Source organism: Ambystoma mexicanum, chromosome 12, assembly GCF_040938575.1.
Source record: "Ambystoma mexicanum isolate Mex_15411 chromosome 12, UKY_AmexF1_1, whole genome shotgun sequence".
Classification (NCBI taxonomy): Eukaryota; Metazoa; Chordata; class Amphibia; order Caudata; family Ambystomatidae; genus Ambystoma; species Ambystoma mexicanum.
The window spans coordinates 52,916,660-52,935,656 of NC_090936.1; the positions used below are offsets into that span (position 1 = coordinate 52,916,660).

The 18,997-nt window shown below is 49.6% G+C and overlaps 1 protein-coding gene across 1 annotated transcript in view; it reads right to left on the reverse strand.

Moving 5' to 3' along the window:
- Positions 1-18,997, reverse strand: part of CTTNBP2 (cortactin binding protein 2) — a 592,842-nt gene that overhangs the window by 179,364 nt on the left and 394,481 nt on the right. Inside the window, exon 9 of the mRNA XM_069627945.1 lies at positions 13,563-13,680. Within this exon, the coding sequence (XP_069484046.1) occupies positions 13,563-13,680 (118 nt within the window). The remainder of the gene's footprint in view (positions 1-13,562; positions 13,681-18,997) is intronic.

Sequence of the window (18,997 nt, forward strand, 5' to 3'; positions counted from 1 at the left end):
AGAATGACTGCACTTGTCTGAGAGTGGACCTATATTGCCCCTACCGTGGATAACCAAACCTTATTTTGTGAAAGGGAAAGAATAGCATTGGTGCAAATCAGTTGTGTTTTGTGGACCATAGAATTTATGATGTAGAGAAAATAAATGTTGCTTTAGCAAAGCAACTACCCAAAAAACCGCAAAACATCCATCCCAAAATCCAAAACACTGACTAGCTTCCCAAAGGGGTTTGAACGACTAATAGGAGCCACCATGCTCATACTTTTCTGGCACGTTCTTGGCATCACCAAGTTAATCCACAACAGAGTAGTTACTCGAAATGTAAACAGCAAAAAAATCAACTTAAATTTGTCATGCCTGGATCAAAAGGAGGTGGAGTTCAACAGAGGTTCATAGTGGAACCTTCCCAATAATATAACCAAACTCAACAATGCTCGGATGAGCAAGACTACTTTTGCCTACTTGGTCCTCCAATTGATAAGCTTGGGTGAAGGCTGCACCATTGGCAAAATGAATCATGGTAATTATCAAGGGTCTGCTAGTTAATCTCATACAAAATGTCACAAATGCGCAAGTCACAATTGCGTTCAAAACGGGCATAATGTTTCCTCTCCACATTACTTTGAAAAATGAAACTTGAAATCCCACCTAAATATACTATATGTCAGAACCAGTAATGTACATACTTGCAGGCCGATTCATGTAATTCCTCTCAAAAGTGACCCGTGCGAATGTCTGCGCCAGCCGCGTGCGATAAAATCAATTCCCGCGCACAGCGTATTCATGGATTCTCGCCTCCAAAAGCAGACGTGGCGCAGAGTGGCGCAGCGACCCTGCAGCAGCGCCAGTTACGCCCCCAAGAACGCCCTCGCGCAAGGAAAAGCCATCAAGATCGCAAAACCATCGCAAAGGGCTGCGCCAACACTGTTCCAGTTTACCGGACTGGCAAAAGCGGGGAACGCGTATTACGGGTGTCGGGAACACACGTGCGCGAGAAGATTCACACGCTATCGGGCCAGGGGGAGCGTGTGTGTGTATTTCAGGGGTGCGCGAGAAGTTCTACACGCGAATGGCCTGGGTGTGTGTATTTCAGGGGTGCGCGGGAAGTTCCACACGTGATTGCCCTGGGCGCGTGTATTTCAGGGGTGCGCGGGAAGTTCACACGCGATTGGCCTGGGCGCGTGTATTTCAGGGGTGCGCGGGAACTCCCACACGCGATTTCCCTGGGCGCGTGTATTTCAGGGGTGCGCGGGAAGTTTCACACGCAATTGCCCTGGGCGCGTGTATTACAGGGGTGCGCGGGAAGTTTAACACGCGATTGCCCTGGGCGCGTGTATTACAGGGGTGCGCGGGAAGTTTCACACACGATTGGGCTGCGTGCGGGTATTTCAGGAGTGCGTGGGAAGTTTCACATGCGATTGGGCTGCGTGCGGGTATTTCAGGGGTGCGCGGGAAGTTTCACACGAGATTGGACTGTGTGCGGGTATTTCAGGGGTGCGCAGGAAGTTTCACACGCGATTCCATCAGGGTACGTGTATTACAGGGGTGCGCATGGAGCACCACACGCGATTTCATCAGGGTACGTGTATTACAGGGGTGCGCAGGGAGCACCACACGTGAATTGCACGTGTGGGTCCTCCCAGGTGTTCCCTCTACACCCTCCATGGCCCCTGCAGGTGGCTCACACCACAGGGGCCTACCCTGCACATGTCCTGCAGGCACCCCATCCACCGTGGCCATGCCCCCCAGCCAACCCACATGTCAACCTGCACTACTGCCCACCAACGCATGTCCCCCTGCACCCCCAGCCACCAGGGGCACCCTCCACCAGGCCCCCACCCATGTCTCCCCCCCCCACCCTCCAGCACTGCGGGGCACCTGCCAGCAGGCCCCCACCCATGTCCAACTCATGTTCCCCACCCCCCACCCCCAGCACTGTGGGGCACCTGCCAGCAGGCCCCCACCCATGTCCAACTCATGTTCCCCACCACCCCCACCCCCCAGCACTGTGGGGCACCTGCCAGCAGGCCCCCACCCATGTCTCCCACCACCCCACCCCCCAGCACTGTGGGGCACCTGCCAGCAGGCCCCCACCGATGTCCAACTCATGCCTCCCACCCCCCACCCCCCAGCACTGTGGGGCACCTGCCAGCAGGCCCCCACCCATGTCCAACTCATGTCTCCCACCCTCCCACCCCCCAGCACTGTGGGGCACCTGCCAGCAGGCCCCGACCCATGTCCAACTCATGTCTCCCCCCTCACCCCCCAGCACTGTGGGGCACCTGCCAGCAGGCCCCCACCCATGTCCAACTCATGTCTCCCACCCCCCCACAGCCCCCAGCACTGTGGGACACCTGCCAGCAGGCCCCCACCCATGTCCAACACATGTCTTCCACCCCCCCACCCCCCAGCACCGTGGGGCACCTGCCAGCTCGCCCCCCCATGTCCAACTCATGTTCCCCACCCCCCACCCCCCAGCAGTGCAGGGGCACCCTCCACCAGGCCCTCGCCCATGTCCCATCCATGCCCCCCTGCACCTGGGTCCCAACAATCCCCGATCATGTCCGTAATGGCCATCCTCCCCTGCCAAAAGGCCCAACCAACTATCACATCCACCCACATATCAAAGCCAATTACATGTTACACACCCAATGTAAATAATGCAAATGAACACATGTCTGTCACACACAATGGCTGCAAGTGAATGTTAAAACACCCAACATGACATGCATGAAAGCAATGAGATGATACGACACATTGAAGGATGAAAATAAAAATGTATTGAAAATCAACTTGAATGGAAATGAAATGAGAAAAACCACAAAGCAAAACAACCAAAAGAAGATGAATGTCCATGAAAAAAATCAAAAACACACAGCACAATCTAAATGAATGGTGTCCAGTCACAGTCAGAAAAGTAATCCAAGTGTAAATGATAAACAAAAACCATTGCTCCATGGCGATGAAAAAAATCCAAAAAATAAAAGAATCCATTGAAGAACTATTTACAAGATAATCCCGGGTCCATGAGCCCAACCAAATGAAACCTAACTATGACAACTAACTAAAAACTGAACTATATACAAAAATGTGGCGCATTGTCCAATCGCAACCAAATAAAAAAAAAAATTTAAAGGAAACCTAACATTAACTATATAACTATATACAAAGGCGGCGGGCAAGTCCAGCGGCTCACTCCGTGGTGTTCCGGGCCAGGGCATCATCGAACTCCTGTTCGATGTCCCGGAGGCGGTCCTGTTCCATGGCCCCGAGGGTCCGCAGGGACGACGCCGTCTCCTCCTCCAACCCCCTGCGGATTGCCTCGAGGCACTCGGCCCGCCTCAGGGCCCTCCGCATGGAGTTCTCCGCCCTGACCATTGTGAGCCGCGCCTCTTCCGCCCGCCGCTCCGCACCTATATGCTGGCCCAACCGCTGCCACACGGAAGACACTTCCCGTCCTGGGTCCTCCTGCCCTCCGGCCGATGCCGGCCCCTCCGATGTTGATGGCCCCGAGCCATGATGCCTCCCACGTTGACTCCGCTGCTGCCTCCGACGCCACTGCCTCTGCCAGCACGACGGCATCCAGGCTGATGGAATCCACCAACGCCGTTGTGCACGTGCCCTGCCTGATGATGCGGGCACATCCTCCATCTGCTGGGGTACAGTTGCTGTGGTGTCCACCCCTGCTGGACCTCTGACTCCCGACTGTGGCAGGGATGGGATCCCCACCGAGCTGGCTGCATTGGTCAGGGCAGGTCCACAGGGGGCCCTGGTGGCATCTGGGCCGGAAGACGGCAAGGCGAACGACTGGCGTATAGTCTCCACAGAGGAGGAGAGGGCCGCCAGATTGGCCGACACATGCAGGAAACCCCCGAACATGGATGATCCCAATTGGGCCACGTCGGCACGGTGCTCTTCGTGATGACGTGCGTGCTCCTCCTGGGAAGCACGCACGGCATCACGAATCACAGCCGTGCGCATCGCGACCCCAATCAGGACCTTCTCCATACGGCCAGGGGTCCCCTCGTCCGCAGGTGGAGGGGAGTCAGATGACATGGACCTGCGGACGGGCCTGGGACGGGGCATCCCTGCTGGTGCATGGTGGTGCACCCACAGGGTCAGGGACAGCGACATGCACAGGCCCCTCCACAGTGACCTGTGCTGCCTCCTGCCCCTGCCCCTGGACTGCACCGCTTGCACCAGCAGGGATGCCCCCACCTAGCCCCATGTGCGCCTCAGTGGCGGCCTCCTCCTCCTCTGTGGAAACCACCAACCTGGATGGCTCCTCACCGTCTTCCGCCGTAGCAGGCCCCTGTGGGGGCTCACCCACCCCTTCCGCTGCAGCCGTGGGGGCATCCCCGCCTCCTTGCTCTACAGCGCTGTCTCCGCCCTCTTCTTCACTAGCCGCTGCGTAGAGGGAGACATAGAATACAAGCATCAGGGTACTGTACAATGGCCCCTAGACAGGAAGCAATAGCAGATGAGTGCCACTGTCAAAGTACACTTCCATCATGTCCCTCCACAACACATGTGACAGTCCAGGCAAAACACACACAGTGACAGTCATGGTGCATGCCATGGACATTTCCATACATGTCCAATGGACTCTCGAAACATACAATGTAATGGAATTCTTATGGGTCATGCCTATCACATGCACACACTTCACCTCAGTCACATCCATCTGGCCCCGTACATCCCAATCACAGTGGATACAAGGATGACTAGGCTGCATCAGTGAATCTGTAAATTGTCACAGACATGTGTCCTACATCCATGGCATTCACAAGTCACAGACACGCAGGTCAGACACACAGACATGGATACCATATATGTACCTGGCATCAGCACCCATCCCTCACCCCCACCCATGTCCAGGAACAGAGACTGCCATGCTCTCATGTGTACAATCTGCATAGGGCTCCCCATATCGCATTTAAACACATGCAACAACCGTGCGGTTCACACATTACTGGTCGCACATGCATTACCATGATGTCCCTGCACACATACATGCGTACATGGCCCATGGCACACATACAGGCAAGTATCAGACAACCAGCACACTGCAACATGCCCTGTCTCACACAGCAACGCTTGGCCACTTACCGCTCAACTCCAGACGGGTCTCCCTCTCAAGGACCTGGGCGTGGAGCGCTGGGTGTACGCGTTCCAGGACCCTCATCTGGATGGAACTCATGCGGCCCCGGCCCCCCTCCACGAGGCGCCGGGACTTTATGAGGGTCCTGGACCTCAAGTCCTCCCAGCGCTTCTTGACCTTCTGGATGGTGCGGGTTGCCACCCCCTCCGCGTTGATGGCAACCACACAGTCGGCCCAGATCCTCTCCCGTCCTTCCTTGTTGGCGCGGGACGATCCGAAGAGGGCATCATACTGCCCCAGGACTTGCTCCACCAGGACACCAACTTCGGTGGCAGTGAAGCTGGTGCCCCTCTGCCCCTCTGGCCGGGGGTTGCCACTGGTGCCAGATGTTGATGTGCCCGACATGGCAACCCCAGGGGCAGGAGTGGGTGGGCAACTGGGTCCTGGGGCTGGGCTGTGGAGCGATGTTATCCGAGTCGGGAGTCTTCTGTTCCAGCAGGGGTGGACACAGCAACTGGACCCCTGCAGATGGCTGATGTGCAGGCACCAAATGGCAGGGCACGGTGGCAGCAGGCAGCAGCAGATGGCACGTGGGAGGCTGCTCGGGGCACTGGTGGGCAGTAATTCGGCCTTCTGGGCAGGAGCGTGGTCTTCCGTGTGTTTTCGGGTGGCCAGCTTGATACGGAGTGATTTGGCACGTGAAAATCCTGCACGTCAGCGTGAAATTCGAGGAAAGGGCATTAGCGCATAAGCGCGTCAGCACGTGTGCACGATTTCATTGGACCAAAGGCCCTTACAGCGTAAGCGCGTCTGTGATGTTTCGCGCACGGGCGTTGCCCTGGCAGGGCTTGGAGATCCCGCGAGCCTTTACACTGCTCTGTACGTGCTTTTCGTGCGGTGCGTGTGTTTTCCATCCGTTGGGGTTCACATGCTATTACTTCACAGCGGGTGTTGGCTACGCGTTCTTCTACACGGAAGGCAGACAGTGAGTGGTACCCCGCTCCCCCCCAGGCCCGATCGCGTGAAAGACTTCACGCGTACCCCTGGAATACACGTAGCACGCTCCCTCAGGCCCGATCGTGTGTGAAAACACCCGCGAGCCCCTGAAATACACGTACCCCGCTCCCCCAGGCCCGATCGCGTGTGAAAACACCCGCGAGCCCCTGAAATACACGTACCCCGCTCCCCCAGGCCCGATCGCGTGTAAAACCACCCGCGAGCCCCTGGAATACACGTACCCCACCCCCCCAGGCCCGTCGCGTGTGAAAACACCCGTGAGCCCCTGAAACACACATACCCCGCTCACCCAGGCCCGATCGCGTGGGAAAATACCCGCGAGCCCCTGAAATACACGTACCCCGCTCCCCCAGGCCCGATCGCGTGTAAAAACACCCGCGAGCCCCTGGAATACACGTACCCCACTCCCCCAGGCCCGATCGCGTGTGAGAAACTTCTCGCGCACCCCTGAAATACACGCGCCCAGGCCAATCGCGTGTGGAACTTCACGCGCACCCCTGAAATACACGCACACGCTCCCCCAGGCCAGATCGTGTGTAAATCTTTGCGCGCACCTCTGAAATACCTGCACGCAGCCCAATCGCGTGTGAAACTTCACGCGCACCCCTGAGATGCCCGCACGCAGCCCAATCACCTGTGGAACTTCTCGCGCACCTCTGTAATACACGCACACGCTCCCCCAGGCCCGATCGCATGTGAAAACACCCGCGAGCCCCTGAAATACACGTACCCCACTCCCCCAGGCCTGATCGCGTGTAGAAACACCCGCGAGCCCCTGGAATACACGTACCCCGCTCCCCCAGGCCCGATCGCGTGTGAAAACAGCCGCAAGCCCCTGAAATACACGCGCCCAGGCCAATCGCGTGTGAGAAACTTCTCACGCACCCCTGAAATACACGCGCCCAGGCCAATCGCGTGTGGAACTTCACGCGCACCCCTGAAATACACGCACACGCTCCCCCAGGCCAGATCGCATGTAAAACTTTGCACGCACCCCTGAAATACCCGCACGCAGCCCAATCGTGTGTGAAACTTCACGCGCACCCCTGAAATGCCCGCACGCAGCCCAATCGCATGTGGAACTTCTTGCGCACCTCTGAAATACATGCACACTCTCCCCCAGGCCCGATCGCGTGTAGAAACACCCGCGAGCCCCTGGAATACACGTACCCCGCTCCCACAGGCCCGATCGCGTGTGAAAACAGCCGCAAGCCCCTGAAATACAAGCGCCCAGGCCAATCGCGTGTGAGAAACTTCTCACGCACCCCTGAAATACACGCGCCCAGCCCAATCTCGTGTGGAACTTCGCGCTCACCTCTGAAATACACGCACACGCTCCCCCAGGCCCGATCGCGTGTGGGCCTTCTCGCGCGTATAGGACTTTGGCGCACATTTATTTCCTGCGCAGGGTTCCTACCGCCTGCTTTCGTGTGGCGGACATGTATGGGCCTGTGCGCTTCTTTGGCCGTGTGCTGTTTTTCCCTATTCGATTCCATGAATACGTGTTGTAGGCGAGCGTGTGGGCGTTCTGCGCACTTGCCTCCTGTACTTCCCCCGTGACGCCCACATTTTCACGAGTTGTTCCCCATTCTGCGTGTGACACCCCGTGTTACGCCTACTTTTGTTATGTGCGCCGCGCTATGTGCAAATTCGCTGTGGCCTTATCGCACGGCGTTCGATGACCTGTGCGCCAGCGTGCGCCAGCATGCGCCGCGCACTTTTTCAGCGCACATCCCACATTTCGCGCGTGCAAGGACTTCCATGAATTGATGTGCGATGTTTTCTGTGCGATAATCGCACTTGCACTGCGATAATCGCACCTGCACTGCGATTTTCGCTATTTCACTGCGAATCGCACGTTTTCGCACGCGTCGCCGTTTTTTCGGCGCACGTTGATTCCATGAATCGGCCTGTTAATTTGTAAATAATAGCGCAACACAGTGTGTAACAATTGTGAACTAGAGGGCCATTGCCAAGGCCGGGTTTTCACAGGGTCCTTACATGCCCTGCTTGTATCTAGCAAAAACACAAAGTCAGGGATAAACCTAGACAAAACCATTCAGCATGGATCTTGGACCACAAGTTTAACCATCCGCCAGGGGGCTTTCTGAAGGTACAATTTCACCATTGATCATTTCAGATACACCACTCACCAGATTAAAAAGAGTGGACCAGCTGACCCTGGTTATGGCGGTCAATCGTTCAATTATTGATATGGATTGGATATTATGCTAGGCACCTACCTCAAGCTGAACAGAAAAACGAGGTCATTTTCCCAATATTGATTAAGATATTTTAGATTACATTGTTTTTCTTGTTTAGTTATGCCTATCAAAATGAATTTGCTGCAAGGTACTCCAATATAAACAAGGGCTTTGACAGAGAACTTTTGTGCTTAGCTCAGCGGTCTGCAGCCTTTGGCTCTCCAGATGTTTCAGACTACAACTCCCATCAGCCCTAGCCAGCAGTCATTGGTGAGGGATCATGGGAGTTGCCGTCCAAAACATCTGGAAAGGGCACAGATTGCAGACCCCTGGCGTAGCAGGATGCATGGAGGCTTTGGGCGATTGGCATTAAGCGAGGATGCCTGCACAGAGGGAAGACTTTCTCAGTTTATAAATCAGGTTTTTAGAAGTTTTCTGAAGTGGAGTAGGGGTGAGGCCTGGGGAAGGTGGGTATAAGCTCCATAGTGCATGGGCTGAGGATCTTGTGTCTCTGCGCTGTGGCGGGTCAGAAAAAGGATGCAGAGTCTAATGAGCCATTTCACTGTAGTTTTTATTAAAAAAGGAAAATGTCCAGCTCTCCCTATTCTATAAGGCATCCCTAACTCACAAAACAAGCTACAGTGCTTGTCAGTCAGTAAATGTCGGATCTGTGCACCATCCAAAACTAACCTTAACTGACCCTACCACTATGATAAAGACAGGAGAATGACTCCCTTCTCTGGACTTTGGCTTTCACCAACTTCTATTCAATAGCTGATCCTAAGATAGTCTCTGGCGACTGTTTTGATCAGCTCACACAATTTGTTTAATATTTGATTGTGCTTTTGTTTCTTTCCTCTTAGGATAGTGTTCTCGGTTACTTTATTACTCTCTTCTTGGCTATCTCTACAGAGAGTTGTTCTCCTCTCTTCCCATGGTAAAGTTATCCAAACTTTATAAACTCTCTTCTTTTTGTATTCTCTTCCTTTTATACAGTTCACAATATTTGATTGCTTTGTGATATCTGTCTTTGGACATACATTCTGAACCAGCCTTATCCATGTGCTTTTCACTTAAATCTTTACTCACTTCTTTGATTATACTTTCTTGGTCTTGACTGATGGGCATATGAGCCTTCCCACGATGAGCCTCATTTACTTGTTGAGGTTTCAATAGTACAATCCCTTTACTTTGACTGGGACAGGTTTGATGGGTCCCATAACGATTCTCATTCACTCCTCTGGCTTTCAATACTAAAGTCTTTTTACCTTGACTAGGACGAGTATGATTGATCCCATAACGATTTTCCGTCCATTTTCCGGGTCTCCCATCTTTTCCCTATTAGCTGTTGCTCTTAGGGATAACGTCACCGGGGCTTGCACTTGCTCAGGGTCAGTTCTCGCTTCCGCCTGACTGGCCTCCTTTGCTGCTTCAATGCTTCTTCCTTCGTGCAGTCGTCTAGGATGGTCGTTCAGTATTTCCGTTACCTTTAGGTTCCACGTCTTTAGTCGTGGAGTGGTCTCAGTGTTGTTTCGGTGACACCCGGCCCACCACAATCTTTCTGTGGTCACACCACCACTTTCCTTCTCTCTTTCTCTCGGATTGTTAGTATGCCCAGTGTCCAGCTTTGCTTTTCTCATTCGCCTCTTGGTAAAGGCTGTGCATCTATTTCTGTTTCTTGTTCTCTTCTGGTCACAGGATGTTGTGTGTCTCGATACCAGCTTCCCTCCTGATTTGTAACTCACAGGTTTTCTCTTTTCTCCAATCTCTTCCCCTTTCACATGTGATGTAGTTGATGGACTTCCCTGGCATATGTCCCGAGTCTCTCTCTATCAGACGGCTTCTCTCCTCCTCCATTCATCATTCTCCTCGTCCCAGTTAAATGGGACGTTTCATTAAAATAAACATTTACAGTTTCCATTTGACAATAACACACACTGGCTTTTTCTTCATAGAAGTCTTCATTGGAGATATTCAAAGAGGTATTGTTGGGATGTTTTGTAGGGAGTTTCTCATAGGAACGGGAGCCCTTGTTCCCAAAGGGGGTGTCCCTCCTTGGCAGGATCCACTCGCCTCTACCCCTAGGGAGGGTGTTTTGCAGAGCATGCTCACCTCTCTAACCTCACAAGGGGGGCTCCCTTTGGGGAAAAAAGGGACACATTCCCAAGATTCATCACAGCACCCTCCATGCGGAGATGTGGGGAGCCCAAGCAGAAGCTAGTGTGGAAATTGCAGGTTCCTTGTGGAGTGGGTACAGCTGCAACTGGGCCTGGTTTGGATGGCTCTTATAATTACAGATACTTATCATGGGAGTTAAATAACTAAGTAGCCTAAGTGGGTGTGGAAAACCAGAGGAGATTCTGAGACTAGAGAGCATGGACGTGGGAAATATCAGAACATCTACAGAAGAATTCTGGTTAAACATGTATGCATCCATTTCTTCTTTAAGGATGCCAACCAGCTCAGAAAATGGATTCCATGGGAAAGTAATCCGTGTATAAGCAATATTTATTTTTGTAGTACCCTGCACTCCCAGTAAAGTACTTACTAGTGCAATATATGAGGGACATGATCTAGAAGCTTATGGGAATCTCAGCGCAATTAAAATGAAAGTTAGGTCCAGAAAAACAAGAGCCTTGCATGGAGTATGAAAAAATTGGGCCTCATTATGACTCCGGTGGTAGCTGTGCTGGTGCCGCTGGAGTCATTTATTTTCTGGCGCCCGGGAATGGGCAATTACCGGGGCATTACAGTCCCGGCAGACCCAGTAATTGCCCATTCCTGGGAGCCGGGAAAAAATGCTCCCCATTCCCATTCGAGCCCCATAGGGCTCATTGGGAATAGGGAGGCCGGATCCACCGTCACCATTCATGAAAGGCACCCGCAAGCAGACCTTGTAGTTTGCCGGTCCGGTAACAACGGTAGCAGCAAGCTTACCGGTACCGTGAGGCCCAATATCTCCTTTGAGGTAGACGGAAAGAAAAAAGAAGAACACTATAGATTGAAGAAAGCATTTGGATACAAGGCCTACACTGTGATCAATTGCAATTCATGGAGCATAAGGGATTGACTGATACTTCCAGTTGCACACTGTCTCTTTAAATACAATCTAAAACCCAAATTCTCACAAACACAAGAATGAGCAGTTCAGTACTTGATGGAAACTGGCCTCAGACACCTTGTTGGTGGGCGGTTCTAGCATGATAGGTTTGTCTGACACACCCCACCCCGACCCCAAGTATGGAGGCGTACATGGTCAACATGCTCATTGTGCTTAAAGAAGCCTCAGAGCACTAAAGCCAGTCATAGAGACTTCACTAGCCAAATCACGAGCATGACACTTCCGTGCAAAAGGACCCAACGCCATTGAAAGGTTAAACGGAACCACAAATAGAAGGCCCCAAACACCACATCAGTGCGGAAAAGTGGGGTTGTGCTGCCAGCCGCCACTCGAATACAAGCAGTGAGAAAGTGTTATATACACCTGACAACAAGTCAGTCAATCAAAAGGTGAACAGCTTGAAATGTTTAAATAAAGTGTATGATGCCAGAAAAGGCCCTTGACATTAGTGAGACTGCCATGTGTGAATGGAGGAAGACAGAAACGGAAACCCACTGGAAAGATTAGGCAGGACCAATGCATTCAGATATGGAGCTGCTACTTGCCCATCACCTAGTTACCACTAGCAACAAAAGAAGCCTTCACCTCTTTGGATAATCCAGAACCCCAGAGGCTTCGATGGAGGCATGGACATCTGTGAAGAGAATATCCAAACAAACCAGAGGCCTGCTAGTTTCAAGGAAAACCCATCAGAACAGGAATCACTAGACACAGTGCACCAGTGATGCCAGGAGCCTAATGAACTGATCAATGGCATAAATGAGACTATAGAACAGCACAAGCCACTCGGAGATAACATTTTACCATCCAGTGAAACTTCCCTGAATGGACCACCACTAGTTATGGGGTGATACTTATACTTGTTGGCACCAAACAAACAAAAATGCTGGTGTTTATTACACACTTTTTACAGCAGCAAAGAAAAGTAAATGGGGTACCAATATCAGGTGTCATTACTCTGGAAAATCAACTGTAAACGAGAAGGAGATGGACCCTGGGCCCCCACTAAAATTATTTTGCACACTTATATCAGAGAGGGTTCAGAATGACATGGGGGAAAGAGTAAACTGGCATGTGCCTACTGCTTCAGAGGATTCAAAGCACTGTGGCTCCTATTACTGGACTTTTCACCAGTGTCATTAGTTTGCCCAGTGTTTGCACCAGAGCAAAACCTATCACTACATATTATCCACACCAAAAATATCGCTGTATATACAGTCGTCTGGAATGGCCATAGGCAATATTTTTGGGTGGATAATTTTTGGGGCTTTTAGGAGCAGGGGTTGCGGGGTTGTCCCCCACTCCTTTAAAAATAATGCAGGGGTTGCGGGGATGTCCCCCGCAGGTTCCATGCCTTAATATCGCTGCAAAAATATGGCGATATTTTTGTATGCGGATATGTTTGCGGGGATATTAATACATGGAACCAGAAAAACATTATCCTGGGGCAAACATGCATTGAAACAGTTGATATTTGCTGTAGTGCAATATTTGCCTAGGTTTAAATGCAATGCAAATTTGCACAGGCCCGGGTGCAAAGCTTCTGCAACACGGCCCCGGATAGAAAGGTTATTGGGTATAGGTAAAAAAAAAAGTGTTTTATTCAATAGCTTTGGAAATGCCCATGGTATATAAATAAAATAACTGACTAGCGGCATCACAGGCAGTCATTTCATGCCTGGCTGCCCCCAGACAGGAGATCCATTTAATTAATCCACTTACTGAGATGTGTTCGGTGATTCACCATATTTCCAAACACAGCCGCTCATTAGATTTATATTGATTTAATCATCAGGCAGGTCCCCGTTAATAGATCAATTAACCTTTCCAAGTGACAGCTTCCCGTCGCCCTCCCTTTTCCTGGATAGCGGGAACCAGACAGGTTACGAATACATCAGTAAAGAATTCCACCAGGCAAATGAATCTGATTAATTTCTTAAAAAATATCTCTTCATATTTTATTGTATGTGTGATCCCGTGCACCACATGAAGGTATTGTTCTAGTTGTATGTAGACATTCTCTGTTGGTCAGGAATTACCACAATGGATACAGTTCTCAACAGCATCTGACTAACATAGCATAAGACGCCAAAAAGCGGCAATTGTATCCAAGGCTCACTCAGGTTCTCCAGGAGCTGTTTGCAGTCGTCGGTGGCCACGTCATGCACGGTCCGGTTGCAGTTGTCTTTCCGTTCTGTCTCCAGTCCGCCGTGGTTGCACAGGATTTCCAGGCAGCCCTGGAAACATTAGAAAGGTTATTGTGTATAGGTCGAACAAAAGTGTTTTAATTAATGGCTGGTTCTCAATAAATACTTCGATGTTTTCTACCTCCAAGTGACCTCATTTGATATTTCATTATTCACTGAGATGACTGCTCTTTCAGGTTTTAGATTGCTGTTATAACTGAACACTTATTTGGTAGAACCGCCATCTTTATGTCACAAGATTATGGCGGCCATTTTAGAAATACATAGCAGGTCTGGTTCTGAATGTTTCCATTCCTACCCATCGGATTTGCGCCCCGAATAAAGCAGATCTAGTGGAAACACAAATATTGCCTTATTCCAGGAACATTATAAAAATGCGTAAACTTCTCTACACATACTTACTTTCTTAATAGCCCAAAACGATGGAATTGGATTACAGTTAGGAGGGAGATGGGAAGTTAGGAGGGAGATGGGAAGTGAGGAGAGCCACACAGCTTGTGTGTGTTTGACTTTCCCGCCCATGGCCAAACTAATGCCTGGGGCCATTCCCGGCCCCTCCTGCCCAAAACACATCTTCCGGGGATCTCTTTGTGCTAGCTCCATTAAGCAGTAAGCTAAAACTGTGTGCAATAACAGTCAAATGTATCGAAGTCACCATTTTACGCAATAGAGCACGGTTCTCAGAACAGGTGTGGATGTGAACAAGGGGAAGGGCCACAGTTTACGGCGGAAGCATGAACTCTGGGGAAGAGTTTTCTTCTTAACTGAAACACATGTAATATCAGTGTATGATAAGTCATAGTTTACACTAAAAATTGGGTCTATAACCATTTACTGTAAAAGGGGATTTAAAGGCTTCACACCCAAAACATGCTAGAGTAGGAAATGGAGAATTGATTACAATTGCTCATATGGGCAGAAGGTGTCATCCAGGCACGTGGGACGCCCCTGCTGTTGCTGGTGACATTTAACATGTACATGGTGCCACTGAGAGCTCGCAAGATCGCGGCATCGGGCTGCACCAATACAGATGACAAAGTTATACGTTAAGCAACACACACAGGGTAGGTGTGCTCATAAACCCTCATTCCAAGGGCTCGTATCTCCAGAATCACAAAACAGGAGTGGAATGAAGGTATAATTGTATAATTCAAACAAGAACAATGCAATTTATTTCAATAATATTTCTAGCCGCATCAGCTGGTTTAAGCTCAGACAATAAATGGCTGTAAACATCATACACATGTCAAGAATACATAATAAATAAGTAAAGTGCACTGTGAGAAAAGGGCAAAAAGTGCGTCCCCAGATTCGAAAAGCCTAAAGTGCAAAAAGTAGCCATCACCTCCTGATCAATACGGATAAGAAGGACTCCAAATCGATTCACAATCTCAAACATTAAATGGGTCAAATCAAACAAACAAGCAGGCTTGATTGAATGGCAGTCATAAAGCATTATTTTCGCTATACCTTAAGGACAGTGGCACTAAAGTTAAGTCATGGCCATTATGCCATCCTTTGCCCATTCACTCTTCGAGGGACGGGCACATATTTAAACAACAATAAAACCACTAAAACTGAGTTTCTGTTCCTCAGCACCCTAGCTGACCAACTCCTGATCTAATCACAGCTATCGGCCTTAACCAAAACTAGACCAACGTGCCAAATCTCTGGCCTCCGCCATCATTTCAAACCTCTTGCTCGAGCAGCAGATCGCCCAAAAAAAAAAGAAAATCGAGTTACAAGATATTTCAAGAGGTGAATAACGCAGTGGCGAATACGGCGTTGACTATATGGAGAAATACAGTTATGTTAGCAAACAACATAGCGCAGGAGATGTTATTGAACCGGCCGCAATGTGCAAAAAATAAGAATACAACTAAGTGACTGGATTGGCACTATAGCAGAGAAATCCCAGTACCAGATGAATATGAACTGTGAATTGGACATCCGTGCCCTTAATGAACTGCCATCATATCTGAAACAATTCCTGGATCGTTCAATTAGAGATCAATTCATCATACTACGTTTGAACCAACTACCAACACGCCAACTCATGGCAAAAAATAGGCAGATCCCGAATGCTGAAGCTTTCTGTCGATTCTGCGAAGAAAAACAAACCCTTGAGACTCTTCTTCATGTGTTGATGATCTGCCCTGGGCAAGCAGACAAAAGAGCTCTGTCCAGAGGAATGATTTCTACGATTGGTCCCGAGCTGTACTGTCATGATAGATGGAACCTCATACTATCAGGACATGATAGAAGTCTAACAACAGTCATTATCCAGTTTTGGAGTTATATTATTTCCATGAGAAACTCCGGGTCTGTAGTGACGATGGAGTCAAATCAGACAAACAGTAAAGCTATATAATGGATTTTGGGACAAATCTGTGTCAGAAATCACTCCTTTGTAACCCTTTGCTTTCTTGATGCCTAGTATATTAATTTTATAATCTTGATTTTGAATATGTATGATAATGAGTGTATAAATGAAAAGTTTTGTAAAAAAAACGATCATTTTAAATTTAAAAAAAAAAGAAAAATTATCCAATGCAGCTTGGGCTGTAGAATAAGAGCTTTCCTACCTCCAGTTGACTTCTGAAGCACTACTCAATCTTTAGAAATGTTACATCTAAACAATGGACCATGCTCGTCTCATTTGCGTCTACCTCAGTCCACACACCACTAAGTCATTTCAAAATGCTAAAGCAAGAATAAACTGGCAACATCAGAAAATGTCAGCAAGTCTGCTGCATGCTCAAGGGAGGGGCATGCTGCCAGGATCATCAGCAAGAAATCCTGCGTCAAATTCATCCATCTACCCAGCTGGAAAACTAGCCGTTTGCCAGGCTGGCGGCAACTGAGAAGCTTCACTAGTGCAAGATTGGAACCAGAAAATGCTGGGAAGAAAGAACATAGGTATCAGACCATCTCATGTTTTGCACATTTATGTGGAACAGAATCCCACCAAAAATTGACATTGCTATCATGCTGCTGCAGTTCAGGAAAGATGTGAAAACTTTACTGTGGAAAAAAGAAGCTACTCAATTAGCACTTTAAATACTACAGCTCCAGCAAGTGGACATCCAATCGTCCCTCAAGGGGTCCACTGCACCAACGCTGCCTTCCTTACAATAAGTGCCGCAATATGTATAGCATTGCACGCCGTCACCATGTTGGGACGCGGCGGTGCATGGACTTGGTCAGGTGACCAGAGGAAATGTGAGCGTGCGCGGCGAACAAATTAATTATAACGTATTAACCCTCCACGGCATCTGGTCGCATCTGTGCTGGCGGTCTGCGCAGCATCGCCAGTGCGTCCCTCCCCACATCTCACACTATACTGGCGACAAGGGACGGATCTGCGCCGCTCGGGAGGCGCAGAGAGCCTGCTGCCTATTAACGAGCACCAGCGGCCCCACTCCCAGCATGAGGGCGCAGCGGAGGAGGACTGGAGGAGGAAAATTCACTGGCAAGGCCTATCAGGCCCACAGGTGAGTGTACAGTGCAACAAAACACCCCAACCAGGTCTAGAGTGCCTGGTAGGCACAGGAGAAGAGGGACACCACAATGGTAACAGGAATGGTGCAAAGGGGCCCACAAACCTCCCAAAATTGACCACAAGTACAAAGGGTGTGGCCCTAACAGATCATGCGACACGTGCAAGCCCAAACATATCAAGTACTGCACCAAGGGATCATGTCAGAACAGGCACAGGACCAGGCTGCGCCAGTACACGCCCAAGGTCAGAAAGGGAGGGATGTGTTCCCAGTACCCTCAATCATGCCTTGACACAATAGACACCACCAACCTGGGTCCAATATGGACCAGCTGGATGAAAGAGTTTGACCCTTATCTTGATCCAGTGGGACTACAAGAGGACAAACGCATCATTCGCCTGCTCACTATCACAGCTGGCCCAGAGGTACGAGACATCATTTTTGAATTGCCAGAGGATGTGGGGTACAAATATGATGAGCTAAAGAAAATATTGAAAGAACACTTCAGCACACACCAAAATGTTGATTATGAAAGATATGTATTTCATACCACCACACAGCCCCCTGGGGAGAGCCTGGACAGGTGTGTTACATGACTGAGAGCAAGGCTGAAACTGTTCAAATTCCAGCCATATAACAAAGAGGAGACTATAAAATCTCAAGTAATCGCAGGCTGTGAATCGTTGATAATAAAAAAGAAACTGCTACAGGTGCCACTCACACTAGCAGAAATACTCGTGTTGGCAAGAACATCCTCAGCCTTGGACCTTCAGATATCCAGATGGAGTAGGACACACATCACCGTTCCAGTTATCAAAGAAGAAGGGATAAACAAAATTATGTCACAACCCCTCACACTACATGACGCCAGGCAAGAAAAATGCCAATGCTTCCGATAAAAGACTGATTCTTCCTGAAAGTAGCAGGCACCTCAATGGGGGCCACAATGGCACCAGTTTATACAAATACATATATGCCCAAGTTTGAGATGGACCATGTTCTCACACACCCTACATGGCAACAACACATGGGGATGTGGATCAGATATATTGATGACATTTATGGTGTATGGACAGGCTCAGAAGATGAACTGCGAGAATTCTTTGTGTATCTCAAGACAATCGATCAAAGACTACAATTCACACGCGAATTTTCAAAGGAGACCATACATTTCTTAGATGTCAACATAACAACAACAGTTACTGGATATAACACCAACAGCTATCGGAAAGACACGGATAGAAATAATCTCCTCCACAGACTAAAATTCCACCAGCCAAGCCTCATAAAAAACTTACCATATAGCCAGATGCTAAGGGTCAAACGAATGGTCAGCGATCCTGAGGACTATGCACCAGAACTTGTGGAAATGGGCAACAAATTCATCAACAGGGGGTACAAGAAAGAGGAAGTCGAGACAGCTGTGATTCAGCTTGAGAGCAAGGGGCATGAGGAGTTATTGGGGGCTAGAGAAAAACAGAAATCGGACCCTCCATTAGTCTATGTGTCAAAGGACTCAACCCAGAGTGGGAGAATTAAGAACATAATAAAGAAAAACTGGAGGACATTGACATGTGACCAACGAGTAGAACATCCCTGCAAAGAACTGCCCACGTTTGCCTATCAGAGAAGCAGACATTTTAGAGACCAGCTGGTGAAGACAAGACCACCTAAACAGTTGAGGAGAACAGGACGCAAGGGGACATTTCCATGCTTACAGTGCACCAACTGTGGATTTGTGCAGAAAGGTGAGACTAGCAATCACCCATATACCGGAGAGAAGGTGACATTAAGAGATTATGTAAATCAACCAAAAGGTGGGAACCTCAAAAATCACTGGCACCTTG